Genomic DNA, 25,209 nt, shown 5'->3' with positions numbered 1-25,209 from the left:
CGTTCCATTGCCCGACCATGAAGAAGATCGAATAGCAATTACCCGCCTGAAGAACAACAAAGCGGCGGGCCGATGGATTGCCGGCCGAGCTATTCAAACACGGCGGCGAAGAGCTGATAAGGAGCATGCATCAGCTTCTTTGTAAAATATGGTCGGACGAAAGCATGCCCAACGATTGGGATTTAAGTGTGCTATGCCCAATCCATAAAAAGGGAGACCCCACAATCTGCGCCAACTACCGTGGGATTAGCCTCCTCAACATCGTGTATAAGGTACTATCGAGCGTATTGTGTGAAAGATTAAAGCCCACCGTCAACAAACTGATTGGACCTTAACAGTGTGGCTTTAGACCTGGCAAATCAACAACCGACCAGATATTCACCATACGCTAAATCTTGGAAAAGACACGTGAAAGGAGAATCGACACATACCACTTCTTCGTCGATTTCAAAGCTGCTTTCGACAGAACGATAAGGAGCTGCCTTTATGCCGCGATGTCTGATGTCTGGTATCCCCGCAAAACTAATACGGCTGTGTAAGCCGACGTTGAGCAACACCAAAAGCTCCGTCAGAATCGGGAAGGACCTCTCCGAGCCGTTCGATACCAAACGAGGTTTCAGACAAGGCGACTTACTGTCGTGCTATATTGATATTGATATCATCGGCCTCAACAAACAGTCGTCACACTCGCGACTTGGCTCTCACGTCACTGTTGACAGTCATAACTTTGAAGTTGTAGATAATTTCGTCTATCTTGGAACCAGCGTAAACACCACCAACAATGTCAGCCTGGAAATCCAACGCAGGATAACTCTTGCCAACAGGTGCTACTTCGGACTGAGTAGGCAATTGACAACCAAAGTCCTCTCTCGACGAACAAAAACCAAACTCTATAAGTCACTCATAATTCCCATCCTGCAATATGGTGCAGAGACCTGGACGATGACAACAACTGATGAGCTGACGTTGCGAGTTTTCGAGAGAAAAGTTCTGCGAAAGATTTATGGTTCGATGGAACGATGAGCTGTACGAGATATATGACGACATTCACATAGTTCAGCGAATTAAAAGACAGCGGCTACGATGGCTAGGTCATGTTCTCCGAATGGATGAAAACACTCCAGTTCTGAAAGTATTCGACGCAGTACCCGTCAGAGGAAGAGGAAGACCTCCACTCCGTTGGAAGGACCTAGTGGAAAAGGACCTGGCTTCGCTTGGAATATTCAATTGGCGCCATGTAACGAAAAGAAGAAACGACTGACGCGCTGTTGTTAACTCGGCTATAATCGCGTAAGCGGTGTCTACGCCAGTAAAGAAAAAGAATACAATATTATATATCACAATAAATATAAATATATGTTGACTTTGTTTCAGAATATTTACGAAATTTATGTGAATTTGATTTATTTCGTGTTTGAGTTGCTTACAAAATATAAAAAAAAATCGACAATCGATTAATATCTTTGATGACCATTATTCAGTATATGCAAAATTGCAACCAAGAAGCTCTTTTTAGTTTTGACAATATTATGAGACTAAAGACTACAGACTGTGTTGTGAATACTAAGTAGTCACAAATTGAGACTGTACCTAAAAATTTCTGAAATTGTGACTAGAGAGTCTTCCATACAAAATAAACTAATAGCTTAATTTGCTGGTCCAATAAAACACGCCTATTAATAGAATTAGTATAACATAATTTATTACTAATGCATTTTAAGAAATAACGATTAGGTATGCGATAAGTAAAATTATGCAAGGCATACACGCACCAATTAGTTGGTTGATTGAGTTGAGCTAGAAATTGCCCTTGTCGCCACACACGACACAACTTTTAATACAATTTTGAGGCCAACTTCATTTTGAATATTCAATTCGTAGCGTAAACATGAGTTCGGAAGTTATTGCTTTAATTATTATAAATGAAGTTTTAGCGGAAGAAGAAGAACAGGAGCAAAAAAGAATTCGGAAAAAAAGAAAATGGTGTAAAATGTGGTTGCAAAATAAAAATGAATTTTCAAATAACAAGCTTTTGAAGACGCTGAGAGAAACCGAGCCAAAGGACTACAAGAATTACATGCGCATGAGCGATGAAGTGTTTTATGATCTTCTCTTGAAAGTGAAAGTTTTTATTGAAAAAGAAAGGCACAATAATGCGAGAAGCAATTAGTGCAGAGAATCGTTTGGCAATAACTTTACGATTTTTGGCTACGGGAAACTCATTTGAAGACCTAAAATTTTCAACAGCAATATCTGCGCAAGCGATTGGTAAAATTGTAATTGAGACGTGCAAGGCTATTATAAAAGTTCTAAAAGACTCAATTAAGGTGGTATATAAAGAATATCCGAGTTATACATTTTATTTAACACAAAATATATTTTTAGTTTCCTAAAACACCCGAGCAATGGATGGCTGTAGCTGATCAATTTTATGAGAAGTCGATGTTTCCCAACTGTCTAGGCGCGCTCGATGGAAAGCATATAAATATTTCACGTCCTTCTAACTCCGGTTCATTTTATTTCAATTATAAAAAGACATTCAGTATTGTCTTGTTGGCAATTGTTGACAGCAACTCCAACTTTTTAATGGTAGATGTAGGTGCAAATGGACGAATTTCCGATGGAGGCGTTTTCGGAAATTCGAAATTTTTCAAAAAGTTGGAAAGTGGAAGTTTAAATTTACCGGAACCACAAGCAGTGCTTGCAGACGAAGATTCACTCCCTTTTGTGTTTGTGTCGGATGCGGCTTTCGCTTTGAGGAAAAATGTTTTAAAACCATTTGGTCACAACAATTTGACAGAGAATGAAATGCTGTTTAACGAAACTCTGAGCTCAGCACGGGTTAAAGTTGAAAACGCTTTTGGTATTTTGGCATCGCGTTTTCGACTTCTTCAAACGACAATAAATTTATGTCCTGAAAAAGTTACTACAGTTGTTCTTGCCTGTTGCTACTTACACAACTACTTACGGTGCCAGTCAAACTCAAATCGATTTGAATGTGAAAATATTCAGCTGTCAGAAATGGAACCAACGCTGTCTAGAAATGCATCTAATGAGGCCAAAACAATAAGGTTGAAATATTGTGAAATTATCAAAAAACTGAAATCGCTTTAATTCCTTTTATTTACATATGTATAAAATAGTGTTAAATTGGTTGTGTTCTTTAAATAAAACTTATATTCATTCTCTTATAACTAAAACATAAAAAATGAAGTAAAAAAATAATTTAAACAAAAAGTGAGAAAAATGAAATAAAATATATGTATGTACTCTATCTTAATATGTTTTTATTTATTGATATTGGGAGTCATTCAACAAATCAAAAACACTTGTGTATTGACTTTCGTTTTCATCTGCAAAATGTAACTCTGGAGTTATTTCAATTGTTTGTGATGTTGATTCTACAGGACTTCCAGTTGGCACAGAAATAAAACGTGGCGAATGTGATGGAGCTTGTATGGTCACAGAAGTAAAACGTTGCGAATGTGATGGAGCTTGTATGGGGCTTATAGCTGGCGCAGGAGTAAAACGTTGCGAAAGTGATGTTGCTTGTATGGGCACAGAAGTTAAACGTTGCGAATGTGATGTTGCTTGTATGGGGCTTCCAGTTGGCAAAGAAGTAAAATGTGAAAAGCGTGATGTTGATTCAGTTGGACTTACAGAAGATGTTGAAATATAAAGTGGGGAGTCATTACTTAAAAAAGGCGAGCTGGTTCGTGATACATGCGGACTACTTAAATTTGGTGAGCTTGAAGGACTGTGCAGATAATTGAAACATAATTTTCCAAATCGGCCCAACAGCATCACTTCGTCTACTGCTTGCTTTGCAAAACGTTGCTGCTCCGGTTTCATTTGCCTGTACATGCAAGCCCATGCATTTGCATAAATTTCCGCTTCATCCATTTGTTTTTTGGATGTCTCCAAATGCTCGGTTGCTTTCTTTAGAAACTCCGTTCTTTCGGTAGCCCCTTTTTTAAATTTCTTCAAAGATTGCTGTGTAAAAAAACATAATATCATAAATAAAAACAATAAAACTTTTAAATGTTTTTTCAACATACCACGGGAACGGACGCTTCTTCCTCTTCATCCGAACTGATGGATGTTACACCAGACAGGTATTTCCAGGTCTCGCAAAAAGTCGAGCTCCTCGAAATACCACAGAGGTGAAATGTATAAATAATCAACTCCTGCACCAGATGATTCACTTTGTAACGTTTTTTTGAGCTCCCGGCGATAGCAAGTACGCATATTTGTCAACTTTTTTTTCATATCGTCTATTGATGCATCGTTTTTTATTTTTTTAAATTCTATCAAAAGTTTCTGATAACTTTTACGGCGTACATTTTTGTTTTTGTAGCAGTCCAGTTTGCTGTTCCACAGCTCCAGCATGGCTTTATCAACTTCGATAAATTCGCGGAGTTGGCGATCGCATTCACTCATTTTTATTTTTTATTTTCTCCGTAGACGCGCTCTGTTTGACAGCCGAAATAAAATGGCGAAATCGTTTGAAATCGCACGACCAACCCAAACACGATCCAACTAACACAACCAACTTGACAAAATATCAAAAAATTTTGATGTTCATCCAACCAGTTGATACAACTCATACAACTGCCCCATACACGTAGCAATCAGTTGTTCAACTCGTTGAAGTCGATACAATAATTGGTACGTGTATGCCTTGCTTAATTCATATTGATAAATTTTTTTATCGTTATAAAGCAAGGCATACACGTACCAATTATTATATCAACTTCAACGAGTTGAACAACTGATTGCTACGTGTATGGGGCAGTTGTATGAGTTGTATCAACTGGTTGGATGAACATCAAAATTTTTGATATTTTGTCAAGTTGGTTGTGTTAGTTGGATCGTGTTTGGGTTGGTCGTGCGATTTCAAACGATTTCGCCATTTTATTTCGGCTGTCAAACAGAGCGCGTCTACGGAGAAAATAAAAAATAAAAATGAGTGAATGCGATCGCCAACTCCGCGAATTTATCGAAGTTGATAAAATTGTATGCTGGAGCTGTGAACAGCAAACTGGACTGCTACAAAAACAAAATGTACGCCGTAAAAGTTATCAGAAACTTTTTGATAGAATTTAAAAAAATAAAAACGATGCATCAATAGACGATATGAAAAAAAAGTTGACAAATATGCGTACTTGCTATCGCCGGGAGCTCAAAAAAACGTTACAAAGTGAATCATCTGGTGCAGGAGTTGATGATTTATACATTTCACCTCTGTGGTATTTCGAGGAGCTCGACTTTTTGCGAGACCTGGAAATACCTGTCTGGTGTAACATCCATCAGTTCGGATGAAGAGGAAGAAGCGTCCGTTCCTTGGTATGTTGAAAAACATTTAAAAGTTTTATTGTTTTTATTTATGATATTATGTTTTTTTACACAGCAATCTTTGAAGAAATTTAAAAAAGGGGCTACTTCCTGAACGGAGTTTCTAAAGAAAGCAACCGAGCATTTGGAGACATCCAAAAACAAATGGATGAAGCGGAAATTTATGCAAATGCATGGGCTTGCATGTACAGGCAAATGAAACCGAGCAGCAACGTTTTGCAAAGCAAGCAGTAGACGAAGTGATGCTGTTGGGCCGATTTGGAAAAAATTATGTTTCAATTATCTGCACAGTCCTTCAAGCTCACCAAATTTAAGTAGTCCGCATGTATCACGAACCAGCTCGCCTTTTTTAAGTAATGACTCCCCACTTTATATTTCAACATCTTCTGTAAGTCCAACTGAATCAACATCACGCTTTTCACATTTTACTTCTTTGCCAACTGGAAGCCCCATACAAGCAACAACACATTCGCAACGTTTAACTTCTGTGCCCATACAAGCAACATCACTTTCGCAACGTTTTACTCCTGCGCCAGCTATAAGCCCCATACAAGCTCCATCACATTCGCAACGTTTTACTGTGACCATACAAGCTCCATCACATTCGCCACGTTTTATTTCTGTGCCAACTGGAAGTCCTGTAGAATCAACATCACAAACAATTGAAATAACTCCAGAGTTACATTTTGCAGATGAAAACGAAAGTCAATACACAAGTGTTTTTGATTTGTTGAATGACTCCCAATATCAATAAATAAAAACATATTAAGATAGAGTACATACATATATTTTATTTTATATTTCTCACTTTTTGTTTAAATTATTTTTTTACTTCATTTTTTATGTTTTAGTTATAAGAGAATGAATATAAGTTTTATTTAAAGAACACAACCAATTTAACACTATTTTATACATATGTAAATAAAAGGAATTAAAGAGATTTCAGTTTTTTGATAATTTCACAATATTTCAACCTTATTGTTTTGGCCTCATTAGATGCATTTCTAGACAGCGTTGGTTCCATTTCTGACAGCTGAATATTTTCACATTCAAATCGATTTGAGTTTGACTGGCACCGTAAGTAGTTGTGTAAGTAGCAACAGGCAAGAACAACTGTAGTAACTTTTTCAGGACATAAATTTATTGTCGTTTGAAGAAGTCGAAAACGCGATGCCAAAATACCAAAAGCGTTTTCAACTTTAACCCGTGCTGAGCTCAGAGTTTCGTTAAACAGCATTTCATTCTCTGTCAAATTGTTGTGACCAAATGGTTTTAAAACATTTTTCCTCAAAGCGAAAGCCGCATCCGACACAAACACAAAAGGGAGTGAATCTTCGTCTGCAAGCACTGCTTGTGGTTCCGGTAAATTTAAACTTCCACTTTCCAACTTTTTGAAAAATTTCGAATTTCCGAAAACGCCTCCATCGGAAATTCGTCCATTTGCACCTACATCTACCATTTAAAAGTTGGAGTTGCTGTCAACAATTGCCAACAAGACAATACTGAATGTCTTTTTATAATTGAAATAAAATGAACCGGAGTTAGAAGGACGTGAAATATTTATATGCTTTCCATCGAGCGCGCCTAGACAGTTGGGAAACATCGACTTCTCATAAAATTGATCAGCTACAGCCATCCATTGCTCGGGTGTTTTAGGAAACTAAAAATATATTTTGTGTTAAATAAAATGTATAACTCGGATATTCTTTATATACCACCTTAATTGAGTCTTTTAGAACTTTTATAATAGCCTTGCACGTCTCAATTACAATTTTACCAATCGCTTGCGCAGATATTGCTGTTGAAAATTTTAGGTCTTCAAATGAGTTTCCCGTAGCCAAAAATCGTAAAGTTATTGCCAAACGATTCTCTGCACTAATTGCTTCTCGCATTATTGTGTCTTTCTTTTTCAATAAAAACTTTCACTTTCAAGAGAAGATCATAAAACACTTCATCGCTCATGCGCATGTAATTCTTGTAGTCCTTTGGCTCGGTTTCTCTCAGCGTCTTCAAAAGCTTGTTATTTGAAAATTCATTTTTATTTTGCAACCACATTTTACACCATTTTCTTTTTTTCCGAATTCTTTTTTGCTCCTGTTCTTCTTCTTCCGCTAAAACTTCATTTATAATAATTAAAGCAATAACTTCCGAACTCATGTTTACGCTACGAATTGAATATTCAAAATGAAGTTGGCCTCAAAATTGTATTAAAAGTTGTGTCGTGTGTGGCGACAAGGGCAATTTCTAGCTCAACTCAATCAACCAACTAATTGGTGCGTGTATGCCTTGTATTACGATGAAAACAAGAATGATAGAATACAAGATTACGACACTAATTTACAGTTAGTTTTTTCGGTTTAGCTCTTGACAATTCTTACAAAAACAAATACATTGTTCAACAATTTCGTGACGTAACAGTTTTGCGTTGAGAAGAACAAGCATAGAAATGCATACAAATTGTAAACAGAAAAGTAAACACTTTTTGAAATTCCCAAAATAATATTAATTCATTCGTCTTTGCAGGAAAAATTTCAGTGGAATGTTTAGAATATTGTTGCGAGAAAATATGTATATAATTCGTTTTAGGCACATCCACAATAAATAGAGTAGCATGTGTGGAAATTTTTCAAATGAAGAAAACCAGTGTAAGTGTACTGTTGTATTTATTTAAATTTCTAAGCATAAATATATTAATTTTTTAAAATGAAATGTGCAGTGGCTTGTTGTAATAATTATTATGCAATTAAAGGATCGAAAACGATTTTTTTCAGTTTTCCGGCCGTTATAAAAGTTGCCAAAAATGGGTGTTATTTTGCAAAAGAAATTATATATTTAATACTAAATTTATAATTTCACAATTCTTTTATCATAATTTGATACATCTGATACATCTGAACTTATAATATATGTATATATTTATATACAACACAAGAAACGTCTTCTCCATTTGAATCACAACTTAATAGACAATTTTATTATCAATAGGCCGATATATTTCTTTAGAAATCTTTTCTTCCTCTTCTTCTTAATTGGCGTAGAAACCGCTTAAGCGATTATAGCCGAGTTAACAACAGCGCGCCAGTCGTTTCTTCTTTTCGCTACGTGGCGCCAATTGGATATTCCAAGCGAAGCCAGGTCCTTCTCCACTTGGTCCTTCCAACGGAGTGGAGGTCTTCCTCTTCCTCTGCTTCCCCCGGCGGGTACTGCGTCGAATATTTTCAGAGCTGGAGTGTTTTCGTCCATCCGGACAACATGACCTAGCCAGCGTAGCCGCTGTCTTCTAATTCGCTGAACTATGTCGATGTCGTCGTATATCTCGTACAGCTCATCGTTCCAACGAATGCGGTATTCGCCGTGGCTAACGCGCAAAGGACCATAAATCTTTCGCAGAACTTTTCTCTCGAAAACTCGCAACGTCGACTCATCCGTTGTTGACATCGTCCAAGACTTTGCACCATACAGCAGGACGGGAATTATGAGTGACTTATAGAGTTTGGTTTTTGTTTGTCGAGAGAGGACTTTGCTTCTCAATTTCCTACTCAGTCCGAAGTAGCACCTGTTGGCAAGAGTTATCCTGCGTTGGATTTCTAGGCTGACATTGTTGGTGGTGTTTACGCTGGTTCCAAGATAGACGAAATTATCTACGACTTCAAAGTTATGACTGTCAACAGTGACGTGAGAGCCAAGTCGCGAATGCGACGACTGTTTGTTTGATGACAGGAGATATTTCGTCTTGCCCCCGTTCACTGCCAGACCCATTTTCTGTGCTTCCTTGTCCAGCCTGGAGAAAGCAGAACTAACGGCGCGGGTGTTGAGGCCGATGATATCAATATCATCGGCATACGCCAACAGCTGTACACTCTTATAGAAGATGGTACCTTCTCTATTTAGTTCTGCGGCTCGAACTATTTTCTCCAAAAGCAGGTTGAAAAAGTCGCACGATAGGGAATCGCCTTGTCTGAAACCTCGTTTGGTATCGAACGGCTCGGAGAGGTCCTTCCCGATCCTGACGGAGCTTTTGGTGTTACTCAACGTCAGTTTGCACAGCCGTATTAGTTTTGCGGGGATACCAAATTCAGACATCGCGGCATAGAGGCAGCTCCTTTTCGTGCTATCGAAAGCAGCTTTGAAATCGACGAAGAGGTGGTGTGTGTCGATTCTCCTTTCACGGGTCTTTTCCAAGATTTGGCGCATGATGAATATCTGGTCGGTTGTTGATTTGTCAGGTCTAAAGCCACACTGATAAGGTCCAATCAGTTTGTTGACGGTGGGCTTTAATCTTTCACACAAGACGCTCGATAGAACCTTATATGCGATGTTGAGGAGGCTAATCCCACGGTAGTTGGCGCAGATTGTGGGGTCTCCTTTTTTATGGATTGGGCATAGCACACTTAAGTTCCAATAGTTGGGCATGCTTTCGTCCGATCATATTTTACGAAGAAGCTGATGCATGCACCTTATCAGTTCTTCGCCGCCTTGTTTGAATAGCTCGGCCGGCAATCCGTCGGCCCCTGCCGCTTTGTTGTTCTTCAGGCGGGCAATTGCTATTCGAACTTCTTCATGGTCGGGTAATGGAACGTCTGCTCTATCGTCATCGATTGGGGAATCGGGTTCTCCTTCTCCTGGTGTTGTGCGTTCACTGCCATTCAGCAGGCTGGAGAAGTGTTCCCTCCATAATTTAAGTATGCTCTGGGCATCAGTGACTAGATCACCTTTGGGGGTTCTACAGGAATACGCTCCGGTCTTGAAACCTTCCATAAGCCGCCGCATTTTTTCGTAGAATTTTCGAGCATTACCCCTGTCGGCCAGCTTATCAAGCTCTTCGTACTCACGCATTTCAGCCTCTTTCTTCTTCTGTCTACAAATGCGTCTCGCTTCCCTCTTCAACTCTCGGTATCTATCCCATCCCGCACGTGTAGTGGTCGATCGTAACGTTACGAGGTAAGCAGCCTGTTTTCTCTCCGCTGCGACACGGCACTCCTCGTCGTACCAGCTGTTCTTTTGCACTTTCCGAAAACCAATGGTTTCGGTTGCAGCTGTACGTAAGGAGTTTGAAATGCCGTCACACAGTTCCCTTATACCGAGTTGTTGACGAGTGCTCACATGATCGATCTGGTTGGTAGTTTTTCGATCCGGAGACAGCCAGGTAGCTTGATGAATCTTCTAATGCTGGAATCTAGTACTACAGGTAACCATATTTCGGGCCCCGGCGAAGTCAATCAGCCTCAACCGATTTGGGAATGTTTCGTCGTGGAGGCTGAATTTACCGACCGTAGTGCCAAATATACCTTCTTTGCCCACCCTGGCGTTAAAGTCGCCAAGCACGATTTTGACATCGTGGCGGGTTCAGCTCTCATAAGCGCGCTCCAAGCGCTCATAGAAGGCATCTTTGGTCACATCGTCCTTCTCTTCCGTCGGGGCGTGGGCGCAAATCAGCGATATGTTGAAGAACCTCGCCTTGATGCGGATTGTGGCTAGACGTTCATTCACCGCAGTGAATGATAGTACTCGGCGACGGAGTCTCTCTCCCACCACGAATCCTACACCAGACTTGCGCTCCTTTACATGGCCACTGTAGTAAATGTCACAAGGACCTAGTCGTCTCTGTCCTTGTCCCGTCCATCACATTTCTTGGACGGCTTTGATGTCAGCCTTTGTCTTTACGAGGACATCAACCAGCTGGGCAGCGGCACCTTCCCAATTAAGGGACCGGACATTCCAGGTGCATGCCCTCAATTCGTAGTCCTTATTTCGTTTGCCATGGTCGTCATCAAAAGGGGGTTCTCTCATCCGAGGCTGGTTGTAGCTCTTCACTGGGGGTGTTTTTTACGTGGCGGGTCCCAAACCCAGCGCACAACCCTTGTAGGGAAATGTTTCGCCTTCTCACTTTAGCTCACCTTCGAACGGATGTTCTTAGGCTACCCAGAGGATACTTGGTCAAAGACCGGAAGTAGTGAGCTGCTTGAGCCATGTGTAAAAGAATCGTTTCTAGCCACTCCCAAGTGAATGGCGATCAGAGAACTTTCCTCACTTGCGTTAACTTCTACACATGACTCCATCCTCCACACATGACTCCATCCTCCAATCTTTTCACTCAACAATATTCAATCGCTTCACTAAAACTTTTCATTAAAATCGAAAGAATTAATAATATTTTGCGAATTTACAAAAGTGTTTACTTTTCTATTTACAATTTGCAAGCCATTTGACAGTTTTTCACTCTTGTTCTTCTCAACACGGAACTAGGACGTTTCGTAATGGCGGTCGTCGTAATCTTGTATTCTATCATTCTTGGATGGAAATGTTTTATTTGTGCCATAAAACTCATTGTGGGGCAGTGTCAGTGGCACTACTTTTATATGTATATAAACGGAAATCGGGTCTGCTTTAGTATACCGTCCGAGGATTTTGGGAATCAAATGGGTATGGTCGGATAGAGGAGACTCTCCAGATCACGAATATATTATTTTTTTGATAGGTTGTTGATTCTCGTATTTGGGGTATAATCTGTTCACTTTATTTCATTTAGTTATTGTAAAAATGATGTCGATAAGGCAACACTGATTATTTGTAAGTTTGTAATTCATTTGTTATTCTTAAATAATCATAATTCAACAATAATTTAAATGTATATTAAAAGCTATTTTTGCACTATATTATATAAAATAAATGTGTACAAATGAATTAGTGAAGTGTTAGTGGATATAAAAGTGAAAAATATAAATGAAAAATTAATTTTATATATCGAAAATATGTAATTAAAATATTGCAAATTTTCAACTTTAAACGCGAATATCTCGAAAACTATAAGCTTCCTGCGGCTATAACTAAATCTTTAGATAATTTGTAGTAAAGTTACGCTAGTAAAAATTTTAAAGTAGTGTAACGAACATGGATACGAGAACTAAAATAGAAAAGACGATATATTGTTAGAATTAACTAGTCAGCGTAGTTGCCGGAATGTTCGAGTGGCGAAGTTTTGTTAACGATCTAGTACTCATATAAGGGCTGCCGGACTGTGCAACAGACACAGTCTTAGTTAAAGTGCTGCCGTAATAAGAGCAAATGATATATAAATAAAAAGTTGTTATTTCGGATAATGAGTAGAAATCATTAAGTTGTTGAAATTAGAAATAAGGATACGTGTATAGCTACTTAAATGCGATTTTTATTTATCAATCCAGCAATCGAACTCAAGAATGAATTACATTAGGGGTATTCAGACCAACCTTGTGAATTCGTTAGTCGTTATTCGGTAGTTTTTTACATGTACTTTTTTTGTAAAATTAACAGACTATCGTTCTACCGAGTAACGAACTATCCATCTGGTAAGCTTGATAATTGTTTCGTAACTCGCAAGAATGATAGAAACAAGATTGCGCATTGACGAGTTCAAATTTTGCTCGTTCTGCGCATCTACGTCACGGTGGACCAACGTAAAATCAGCTGATTTTCAGTTGTTTGTTTTTCTTTGCAATAAGAAGCAATTTTGTATTGCATTCATACAAAAACATGAATGTCATCAAAAGTTAACATTAATATAAGTGCATATTAATAAAAGATATCAATATAAGTGAATATTTTATAGTGAACATTTACCTATGTACATATTCATTTAATTGAATTTTCATTGTATTATTTAATTTTGTCTTTTTGCTGCGTTTGTTTCAACCATATACATTTATGCAAATAAAAAGATTGAATATTTTGTGACCAAGTATAAACTTATTGTCATATTTTGCTATACATATGTTCAATTAAATTTTTATTTAAGGAACGAATCCTAAAATACATTCTAGCTCTGAAAAACAATTATTTTACTTTCGAGCTACAATTTACAAAATTACTTAAATCTAAGTGCTTCTGGACGTAATTTGTACATACATACATACATGCAAATCAGTACCATTTACATCGTCAAATACTGCTTGCAAGGCTCTCATATGCTCCATCAACATATCTGTTGGTTTTAAGAGTCCTCCTTCAGAAAGGTGATCCACCCAAGTATAAGACGAACAATTTTCTCGTCTTTCTCATCGATGACCTCCTCTCCTGCAGTTTGAAGTGCCTCTCCAACCTCGTCTTCTTGAATTACTTCAACAGGGGCGGTATTCTTCAACATTGTTGTTAACATCTCTTTTTGGAACGAGACTCCATCCTTTTCTGCCGTTCATTAGCCTCTGCAGGAGCAGTGGTTATCGTTGGAAAAGCGCTTGGTAGCAACTTAGTTGGATTCCGCGAACTTGAACCTGCAAGAGTGTTTGGTTATAAAAGTAAAATTACTTACAAAAATGAATCCATTGTTTTACTATTGTTTTATTTTTAGGGAAATGGAAAAAAACCCATTTCGTAGCACAATTTTTACCATTATTATTATTGCACCCGAACACTGTGCAACGCATTTTAAAAATATAAAATTTCACAATTTATACAACACGTGAAAACACAATCGAATTCACTTTCAAAAGCGCGGGCGAATAAAAAGTCAACCGTGACGTCAGCTGACTGAAAGCAAACATGCGCATTGCGTAATCTCTTTCTCTATCATTCTTGCGTTACTCGGTAATATCACATCAGCTTTTCTCCTGCTCCTCTGTACATAAATTTAAAGTACTTACCAGTAATAAATTTGATCTGCTCCACATAATTTTCAATTCAATGACTGACAATTTTTGATTTTGCACTTTGTTGAGGCATTTTTACTCTTTAATAAAATTGAATCAGCTGTTTCGGAATAAAATTTATCAGAATACAGAGGTAGAACAAAAATTATGTTCACAGGTAAGCCTTTTAACGAAGTATCAACTAACGAATTACCAAATTAACAGGCTTCGGCCTGAATACCCCTAATGTAAACTATTTATCGAGAAATTTGTTACAGCATATTCATACAATTTTGTAAGTTAAGTAGTTTTTGACAAAAAATCTCAAATGATACATTTTTTTATGCGACTTTTTATTTATTTTGCGGAAATTTGTGAAACTACTGTCAAAATCTGGCGAACGTTTTGTGATCCGCGAGTTATTGCATTAAATTTTTTAAATAATAAAAAAAGAAACCAGTAGCAATTTGAGATGATGGTAAGTTTGTTGGAGAGAAAGCCTCACCTAACCAGAGAAATGACATCGTTTGGATTCACAAAAACAATTGGATGGAGAGTGGGAAGGTATTGCGACTGAGTTGAATAATAACGGCCCTCCAATCCGTAATGGCAGCTAATGGAATAGGGTAGGAATAAACAATTTTCATTTCATATATGTACATATGTATGCAGATAATTATATCCGTATTGATTTGTGGATTAAGTACGTTTGCTTGGATTACAAAATAAAATTAGAAAAAAAAATACTGGTAATAAGATAGAGATAGCCACAGGTGGAGGACCGGCAATATTACGATTCTTTTGGCGCCGCGATTTGATAGTACGGGTGAATAGAGGTCTCCTCAGACTTATAGTTTTTGAGATATTTGTATTTAAAGTTCAAAAATTTTTAAAAGCAATGCTCGTTATTTCACTAAGTTAACCCAATTTTCACACATTTTTAATTAAAATATTTTTAATTACAGAGTACACATTGAAATATACCCAAAATTTACACTTATTGTGTATTTTTTAAGAAAAAAAATATACTTTAAAAACTACTTTGCACATTCACACTTTCAAGAGATTTGTGTGATTACTTTTATAAAAAATAGCGGTGTTGCCACACTTTGTGTCCTGAAAACTAATCAACAATTTTTCTGTTTAATTTTTTAATCTTGAGGACCTCCTCTTTCCGTCCATACCCTCAAGTCCCGGGGCCAAAAGAATCATCACCGTGCCGGAGAGCCTTACGCTCAACGTAGTTTAATGCCTTTAGAGTAAACCGCGGATGAGTTGCTCAGCGTGCAGCATGCGTTGAATCCAAGTGGAGCAAGGTTTGCAACCATTGTCGCTGAAAATTTAGATGAAATGAGCACATATGCGGAAAGTGACGAGGTGCGGCCCTGACAAGCATCTATAACCAGAGTGGATGAGCACGAAAATTTGAGTAAGAAAGCTTTGGAAAATTAAGCGCACACGCAAACCTTGTCGGTACCTTACAAAAACAATTATTTCAGTGGGAACAACTGAAATGGCAAAGTATACGAGGAAAATATTTGAGTTAAAATAAAGAAAAATTGGTCATGTATAAAATAAAAACTTGAAAGGCCAATGAAAGTTTCTTCATCAGGATAATTAACGTTATATTGCTTACAAATATTGAGTAACGCAGAGCATATATACTGTATATGTATGTACATTAACCGTACGATTCTGTACTGTGATACAGTCTCAAATCTCTAAATTTGAGATTTTAAGTTAGAGACAATTTTTGAGACTTGAGACGATTTTGCTATCTTCATCATACCCACGTCACAAACCACCAAAGCTTACATTCCACCCTACACACCAACCAACCACATCACACCAGCTGATTCCACACACAAAAGAAAAGAAAAGGGGACCAAAAGGACAACTGCAACTCACTTCGCTTTCGACTTTAACCGCGACTTGCACGCGTGGGCAAATACCTCGAACGAGCGTTTTCTTCAATATCCAGTTTTTCGCAAGTTAAATCGCCAGTTTTTTCGGCAGTTAAATCTACGGTTTTCCGGCAATCAATATCATTAATTAACAAATAAAACATTAATCAAAAGTGCGTGCAAACTAAAACTAAATAAAATTCGGGCGCGAACTTAAAAATAAATAATTAAAATACGGGCGCGAACTCATAATAAACAAATAAACAAAAAGCCAAAAAACAAAAAAAAAAAAAAAAAAAAAAGTCAAGAACCATCAACGCAGCAAATGCGGAACGCCAACACTAAATAAAATTCGCGTTTGGAAGGAATTCCCATCGAGAAAAGCCAGGAAACGCACCTCTTTTATATACAAATATACACACCACTCACCAATCCCCAAACTCCTTGAGGAAAACCAGAGTGAGTGCATCAATTCCACTTCTGATTTCATTTATTATATGTATACATATATGTATGTAGCGTTGCACAAACGGTCAATATAAAAGAACCGAAAGAAATTAAACCCGGTTTATAAAAACGGTTTGTAAAAATTCTAAATCGGCGGCAAATTTAAGTACCGGTAGAATCCAATACGGTACATAATATATATGTATATATGTATCCACAGTATATATGTATATATATATATATATATATTTAAATATATTTAACTAAACAAATAATTATTCCTTGCTTTTTAAACTTACCTTCGTGTATACAATACACACAATTCCCACAGAGAAAAAATTCAATATTTTCAAATTATTCTGGCAATACCGCTCCAGTTCATTAACTGTGAGAGGGACACTTGTCAATTATACGAACAATACCTCTTCAGCTTATTAAGCTGTGAGAGGAATTGCTTCCAAAAAGTAAGCAAAAATCGCAAGAAGAATACAGCATAAAAGGGAATAAGTACAAACATACATATATACATATCCTCAAGCGGATTATATACATTATATAACTAAAATTGATACATATACATATACATATATATTATACATTAGCGATTTTGCGCATATTTCTGAGCGCGAGTACACAACCGCGAATTGTTTCTACATACTGCCTTATATTCACACATGCGTGTATACCTATAAACATAGGATACAAGTAATAAAGAGATATTGAGAAAATAAACAAACGGTGCGAACGGTGAAATATCTTTGGTGCGGAAAATCCAACAAAATTGGTTGAGATAACTAAATCTTTCAAACTAATACTTCCCTTTGTACATACATACATACACATCTTGAAAGTCCAATTTTGGCGATTTCCGAGCAGTTTCTTGTTCCTTGTCAAACAAGAACAAGCATAATTGCACATATTTATTTAACGCATACTATATGCACATAAACTCCATACGTATGTACAAAGGATATTGACCTAGTATTCAGTGCGCGCTGATACAAGGGCGTACGGATAAAACCGTAAAAATATTAAAAAAAAAAAAAGTAATACAAATGCGAGCAATAAAAGCGATAAACGCATTTTTAAATCCTTTTACTGAAATAACAGCTCTTATTTATTGAAAAGAGCTTTTGGTCACATACATATATATTTTACTATTTCAATTGTGCGGAAACAACAACTCTTATTTGTTAAAAAGAGTTTCGGTACCAGATTTTCTATTATAATAAAATATACATATATATTTTATTAATTCAAATTTTCTGAATGAGCACAGATTCAAAAGAATCTAAAGCAGAATTCTTAAGAATTCCAAAAATGATTACGGATGACAAAAGTCCATGTACACCTGCAGAAGCTACACGCTCGAAGCAAGGTGCTACAAAGCAAAAAAGGGGGAAGACATTTCGTATATTAAATTCATTTCTGAGAGTGATAGCTTAATTAAATACTGCACTCGATTTGCATCTTCACCGATTCAGGACAACTCTGAATCGGTACTAGAAATAAAAAATAAATCTATTGACAATTTTTGGACACGCCTCCAAGCTGCATACGACGCAATAGTAGAAACTGATGATTCAGATCTACCAGAAAATTTTAAATCTTCGGCTTACGCCAAATACGAAAATTGCTTAGACCGCTATGAAGACACAAAAGCAATAATCTCAGATCAATTAAAACTTATGAAGGCAATTGCACCTACTCCCCACAGTAGAGTAGAGTTACCACAATTGCAAGCCCAAGAGGCAAGTTCAGGCATTCATCTCAAAGTGCCAGCGTGTGATACGGAAATATTTCATGGAGGTTATGAACAATGGCCGTCCTTCCGGGACATGTTTACAGCCGTGTACATAAACCATCCAAAATTATCACAAGCGCAAAAATTGTATCACCTCCGATACAAAACTAAAGGTCAAGCAGGCGTAATAGTCAAGCAGTTCGCATTGAATGACGATAATTTTAATTTAGCTTGGGAAGCTTTAAGACAAAGATACGAAAATGAAAGAATCTTAGTTGACAAGCAAGTAACGATACTTATGAACTTGCCTAAAATTCAAAGAGAAACCAGTGAAGAATTCATGAAACTAGAATCCACTGTTTCAAATTGTTTGTCGGTTCTATCGACACAAAATATTCCCACTCACAATTGGGATCCTATTCTGGTAAACATATGTACCGCCGCATTACCAGAAAAATCATTACTTTTGTGGGAGCAATCGCTCTCATCAAGAAGAAAATGCCCAACGTGGCAGCAGATGAAAGATTTCTTAACTACCCAATACGAAATTGCGGAAAGGGTAGACAAAAAAGTAGTCAGAACTAAAAACGTTCAACAAGACTTAAATCGAAGCTTCAATAGACCCCAAGCCGGAAGCAACAATAATTTAAACAGAAGCTTTTTCAAAACACAATCGTTCACATCTGAACAAAATAAATTCACGTCATGCGAACTATGTTCTGGAGGGCATAAGTTAAAAGCTTGCGAGAAATTTAAAAAAATGAATGTCACTGAAAGGAACAACTTTGTCAGGTCAAAAAGACTCTGTACAAACTGCTTGTCCCACTCACACATTCTTAATACTTGCGAAAGCAAATTTAATTGCGTATATTGCCACAAAAGGCATCATTCTATGTTACATCTCAATAACTTTCCCAACACATCTCATAGCAGCGCTTTTTCAAAAAAAGCCACGGGTTTAGTTGCAACAGCAACTCCCGAAACAAAACCTCAAGAAAATTGCCAAGAGACACCATGTTGTTCAAAGGCATTAAAAACTCAAACGCTACACAGCGAAAATCATAGTAGAGTACTACTACCCACAGCAGTTGTCTCCATCGAACATCGAGGAGAACTGTTCAAACTAAGAGCCCTAATAGACCAAGGATCGCAACGATCATTCATAGCGTCTAGGGCACAAAATAGGCTAAAACTGCCAACAAAACATGCCAACTATGAAATTACGGGAATGGGCGGACGAGTAGTACAAAACTCAAGTAAAATCTGCCCCATTACCCTAATTTCCCCCAAAGCGGATAAGCGCATTCAAGCAAATGCTATTGTCTTACCGCAACTAACAAACATGCTTCCAAGCTATCAAATAAATAGCAAGCATTGGGATAAAATTTCACACCTGACACTGGCAGATCCCAACTGCAACACGCCAGCTCAGATAGACATCCTAATAGGCAGCGACCTTATACCGCAAATCATATTAGAAGGTGTTGAAAAAATTTCGAAAACACTACTGGCGCAAAATACCATTTTCGGATGGGTCCTAAGTGGACTAGTTGCGGAACCAGTCACAGCCATGACAACTCAAGTTGAGGAAATCTCAAACGAGTACCTCAATTCACAATTGAGAAAATTTTGGGAGGTAGAAGAACTCCCCCCCATTCCAATTACAACACCTGAAGATCAGTATTGTGAAGACTTTTACAAAGCCACAACTACTCGATCAGATAATGGTCGGTATGTCGTACGACTACCAATAAAACAACAATTTCCAGACACACTCGCCTTAGGTCACTCTCGCACCTCTGCAATACAGCAGTTTCTAAGTATGGAGAAAAGCCTACTTAAAAAAGGTGAGCTTAAACAAGTTTATGATGGTGTCTTGGAAGAATACCTTCATTTAGATCACATGGAGGAAATAAGCCCATGTGAAAAAATCATAAAAGGCAAATATTACTCTTTCTACTTGCCACATCATGCAGTAGTAAAGCCTGAGAAGAAAACAACAAAAGTTCGAGTTGTCTTCAATGCATCACGATCCACGAGCTCGGGTAATTCCCTAAATGATATTCTATTTACGGGACCCACACTCCAACCAGATTTAATGCTCCTCATATTGAACTGGCGTATATACAAATACGTATTCAATGGGGATGTCGAAAAGATGTATCGACAAATACTGGTTCATAAAGATGATCAAGATTTTCAGCGGATTATTTTCCGAAAATCTGCCAATAGTCCACTACGCGACTTTAAATTGAAAACAGTTACCTTTGGCGTAAACTGTGCCCCATATCTAGCCATTCGTACACTACACGAACTGGCAGAAGACACAAAGCCAGAATTTCCACTGGCAACACAAGTCTTAAAAACGCAAACGTATGTAGACGATATCCTGTCTGGAAGCCACAGTCTTCCACAAGCATACGAGACCTTATCACAGGTAATAAATGCCCTCAATACCGCAGGGTTTCCTTTAAAAAAGATTACAGCCAATCACCCAAATATTTTAAAAAATATTCCTAAAGACCATTTGTTGGATACTAATTTCCTTATATTTGAAAAGGAAAGTACAACAAAAACACTAGGCATCCAATGGAATGCGATATCGGACCAGTTTTCATACACGACTGAGTCCATATCCGCATTATCCGCTGTTACAAAACGCCAAATTCTCTCCTCGGTGGCAAAACTTTTTGACCCCGCAGGATGGCTTTCGCCAATTATGATACAAGCGAAAATCCTGATCCAAGAATTATGGCTAGACGGAACCGACTGGGACGAACAAGTGAAACCTCTTCGCTTAGAAAAATGGTCCCAGTTCGCTAATAATTTGAACGACATCTCGAAGATACAAATTCCACGGTGGGTAAACTATTCCCCCGAATACAAAGTGGAACTACACGGCTTCTGCGACGCCTCTGAAAAGGCATATTGTGCCACTATATATGTGCGTACACAAAGCGATGTCGCAACTACAAGCCACTTATTAGCGGCAAAAGCAAAAGTTGCGCCTCTAAAAACGCTAAGTCTCCCACGACTTGAACTCTGTGGCGCTCTGCTACTAGCAAAGCTAGCTTCAATGGTGCAGACCCACTTAAATATGGCGAAATACAGATTATATTTATGGTCCGATTCCGAGATAGTTCTAGCCTGGTTAGAAAAACCACCACATGCGTGGAAAACTTATATTTCTAACCGAACGTCTGAAATACTTGACCTAGTAGGATCAGTCACTTGGCGTCACGTAGCCAGTGCCGACAATCCTGCTGATCTAGGTACAAGAGGATGCAAACCTCTGCATCTCGCCACCTCCACCCTCTGGTGGAATGGCCCCCGATGGTTAACAGAATCTCCCGATTCTTGGCCACAATCGCCCATGCGCAACATACTTGCCCCAGAAAGTCGTAAAATCGACACTTATCATGCAACACTGGATGACACTGACATCCTTGAACGATTTTCATCGTTCCCCCGAGCCCTCCGGGTAGTTGCCTATATGCTCAAGTTTTTAGAGCGGCTTAAACTTAAAGTTAAAGGAGCAACTTATCTCCATTGCGATAAATTGACGCACCAAGACTTACAAAAAGCAAAGGTCGCTCTTATCGCATCAACCCAAACGCGCTACTTCAGCCGCGATATAGAATTACTAAGGGAATCGAAGCCTATCGATAAAAAGAGCTCACTCTTAGTTTTAAACCCATTTCTAGACACGACTGGTCTACTTCGTGCGAATGGTCGGCTTGCTAATTCAAGCCTAACGTACAATGAACGCCACCCTATAATCATACCAGAGAGGTGTCCGTTTGCCACTTTATTTATTAGATATATCCACATACTAATGCTCCACGCCGAACATCGCCTCATGCAACATATGGTCCGCCAAGAGCTGTACATACCCCGACTGAAGCCCCAAATAAAGAAATGCATTTTCATGTGCAAAATCTGCACTATGCATAAGCAGAAAATGCGATCGCAGATTATGGCAGCACTTCCACCTGAACGCTGCAATTTTGCTCTGCCTTTCACCACTACAGGTGTAGATTTTGCTGGGCCTTTTATGATAAAGGCATCCATGCTAAGGTCTCCTACCCTCATGAAAGGCTATGTGGCTGTTTTTGTCTGTTTCACGACAAAAGCAGTACACCTTGAGCTATGTACGAATCTGACGACGGAGGCTTTTCTTGCGGCTTTTGCTCGTTTCGTCGGACGACGAGGTTTTCCATCAAAGATCATGAGCGATAATGGTAAAACATTTATCGGAGCGCAAAGAGCTACCGAAAAACAGTTTGTGGACTTCACCAGACAAGTCTCACCGGAAATTGTCCAAAAATACGCTCCCCAAGGTATCAATTGGCAGTTTATCCCCCCAAGCGCCCCTCACATGGGCGGCTTATGGGAGTCAGCTGTAAAAAGCTTCAAATCTCATTTCAAGAAGCTAGCTGGCAACTATAAATTCAATTATGAAGAGTTCACGACACTCTTAACTAGAATTGAAGCCGTTCTTAACTCACGGCCTCTCGCTGCACTCTCGCAAGATCCCTCAGACTTTACTGCCCTCACGCCAGGGCATTTTCTTAAAGGAGCGCCCATTCTGGCCACACCTGAGCCAGGCGTGGAGTCGCTTTCCTTATTAAACCGTTGGGAAAGAATTAAGATTCTCCATCACGACTTCAGTCGCCGATGGAAAGATGATTATTTAAAGGACCTCCACAGAAGGTACCGATGGAAAATCACAGAAAATGCGCCTAAGCTTGGAGATTGTGTCTTAATCAGTGACGATTGTCTCCCCCCTACCGAGTGGCGGCTTGGCCGCATAGAGAAGCTCTACTACGGCTCCGACGGTCATATTCGCGTAGTCGATCTCCGTACACAATCGGGAACGCTAACTAGACCGCTCGTTAAATTATGCTTTTTGCCAACCGCAGATAAAATCCAAACGTAACCGCAACCAATAAACAAAGAAATAAAGAAAAAAAAAAAAATTTGTATGTATATGTATATATAATAGTAAACGCACCCACTATGTCGATCCGTACGACGACTCAATCCTGCCACATTACGTGCCACCACCGGCTATATGATATATACACATATATATATGATAATTAAAAAAAAAAAAAAAAAAAAATCCTATTTCTTGACAGGTCGATATGGAAGCCGAGATGCCCAATACTCCAACGCCCTCTGTACGTTCGGCCGTGACTGTTCCGCGCCCTAAAGCTACCCCTGTAGCAGCGCCGCGAACAACCATAGTTCCCGCAGCCCACCGAGAGCTTCCGACAGCTCCGCGTAGAGACACGCAAGCCCGGTCTCCGGAACCAGCACCACTTCAGTGCGCGCTATGTCGCCGCCGACATCGATTGCCACATTGCGGTATATTCAAGGGGATGACGCCTCAGCAACGCCAGCAGGTCGCCCAGGCCCACGGGCATTGCTTAAACTGTCTGGCGCCTACCCATCTAACGCGCGAATGCACCACCGGGTATCAGTGCCAGGTGTGTATGGGTCACCATCACACCATGTTCCACCGCAATGCTGGACCCGACGTTGAGCGTCGTCATCCCCCTCGCGGCAGTACTGCCAGCCGACGACTCCCGCGACCGCAACCGCGAAGGCAAGCCTTCCCTTCGGAGGAGTCCCGCGCCTGGCGCCATCATCACCATGCCACATCGCATCGGAGGCGCCATCCTAGGCCGCAAGCCCGTCGTAAGACAGGTCTCAGCAACGTTGTTGCAACACTGCAACAACTTCAGAGGCTACTAGGCTGAATACGCGCCTAGGGGGGCCAGGATGTACAAATGAGCATCCTCCCCAAGGCATCCACACACACACTACACGATCACACCACATCAACTTCACAACATTGACACGCACCTTCATCATACCCACGTCACAAACCACCAAAGCTTACATTCCACCCTACACACCAACCAACCACATCACCCCAGCTGATTCCACACACAAAAGAAAAGAAAAGGGGACCAAAAGGACAACTGCAACTCACTTGTTAAATCGCCAGTTTTTTCGGCAATCCATATCAAGTTTTTCGGCAGTTAAATCGTTTTCCAGTTTTTTTCGGCAATCCATATCCAGTTTTTCGGCAATTAAATCTCCAGTTTCTTCGGCAGTTAAATCTACAGTTTTCCGGCAATTAATATCCAGTTTCTTCGGCCGTTAAATCTACAGGTTTTTCGGCAATCCATATCAAGTTCTTCGGCAGTTAAATCTCCAGTTCTTCATCCAGTTTCTTCGGCAGTTAATCTCCAGTTTTTCGGCAGTGCATAGTGTTATAAGCATTTTTCTTACTCATTACTTTTTATAACGTTAACATTCAAATTGTGAAAATCCTGATAAAATACCTACAATATACCTACACACGCGTATACCCATTTTAAAACCAATTCGTCAATTCGCCAATTTCATTTTGTTTTTTTGTACAAAACAAATTTGGTAGTGATCGTGAAGGTGAGTGAGAAAATAGAAAAGCATTTGCAGTGCACAGTATATATCCGTCATATTTTGCATAAATATATCTTAAGGTTGGTACGCAGCTCTCAAGTAATTGCTCAAGAAAAAAAATACATTATTTCTCAAGTAATTTTGGCAGCTGGTTACGCATTGTGAATGATCTACATTAGAAGAGCAAGAGAGAATAAACAAAGAAAACAAACTTTGTGCGTAATATGTATGTGTGTATGTATATGGTAACATAAATATTTTCATTGAGATTTAAGAAATGTTGTTGATGATTGGTAGGTTTTATACAACATTTCAAAATGGAATATACTTCATAATAATGATTTCAACTAATTTAGGATGAATTTGACGATTACTTCGAATTTCCTTCAAGAAACAATTGTTGATTTGATGTTTCTTCGCAAAACAAGGTTTGCCATATTCACATTTTACTGAAAAAAAGTATCAAAAATTGGTACTAGATTTCTTGAGAGCTGCGTACTAGCACAAGTAAGTTTGTCGCAGGAAAGTATCTTGACCGTTTCTTAAGCGTTTTTTTATATGAAGTTTTTACGTTTCTTGAGAGCTGCGTACTAAGCTTTATCATGATCACGCGCCAAATAAGATTTTATTATGAGCAATAATCGCAACATGCATTCTATCTACTCAACCAATCACATTTTAGCTTAAAGTTGTCTAGCAC

General features: G+C 38.8%; 2 protein-coding genes across 2 annotated transcripts; one reads left to right on the top strand and one right to left on the bottom strand.

Moving 5' to 3' along the window:
• Positions 1-3,154: 3,154 nt before the first annotated feature.
• On the bottom strand, positions 3,155-4,636 carry LOC126766466 (putative uncharacterized protein DDB_G0290521). The gene is made up of 2 exons (XM_050484244.1): positions 4,059-4,636; positions 3,155-3,993 (listed from the first exon to the last, which is right to left on the bottom strand). Exon 2 carries the CDS (start codon positions 3,901-3,903, stop codon positions 3,292-3,294), a length of 612 nt encoding a protein of 203 aa, XP_050340201.1. The 5' UTR covers positions 3,904-3,993; positions 4,059-4,636; the 3' UTR covers positions 3,155-3,291.
• A 15,356-nt stretch (positions 4,637-19,992) lies between these two features.
• Positions 19,993-23,987, top strand: LOC126766467 (uncharacterized). Its single transcript, XM_050484246.1, has one exon. The coding sequence runs from the start codon at positions 20,152-20,154 to the stop codon at positions 22,990-22,992; it is 2,841 nt and encodes a 946-aa protein (XP_050340203.1). The 5' UTR covers positions 19,993-20,151; the 3' UTR covers positions 22,993-23,987.
• Positions 23,988-25,209: the final 1,222 nt, after the last annotated feature.

This window comes from Bactrocera neohumeralis, unplaced genomic scaffold (assembly GCF_024586455.1).
Source record: "Bactrocera neohumeralis isolate Rockhampton unplaced genomic scaffold, APGP_CSIRO_Bneo_wtdbg2-racon-allhic-juicebox.fasta_v2 ctg1329, whole genome shotgun sequence".
NCBI lineage: Eukaryota > Metazoa > Arthropoda > Insecta > Diptera > Tephritidae > Bactrocera > Bactrocera neohumeralis.
This window is presented reverse-complemented; position numbering and strand designations above follow the sequence as displayed.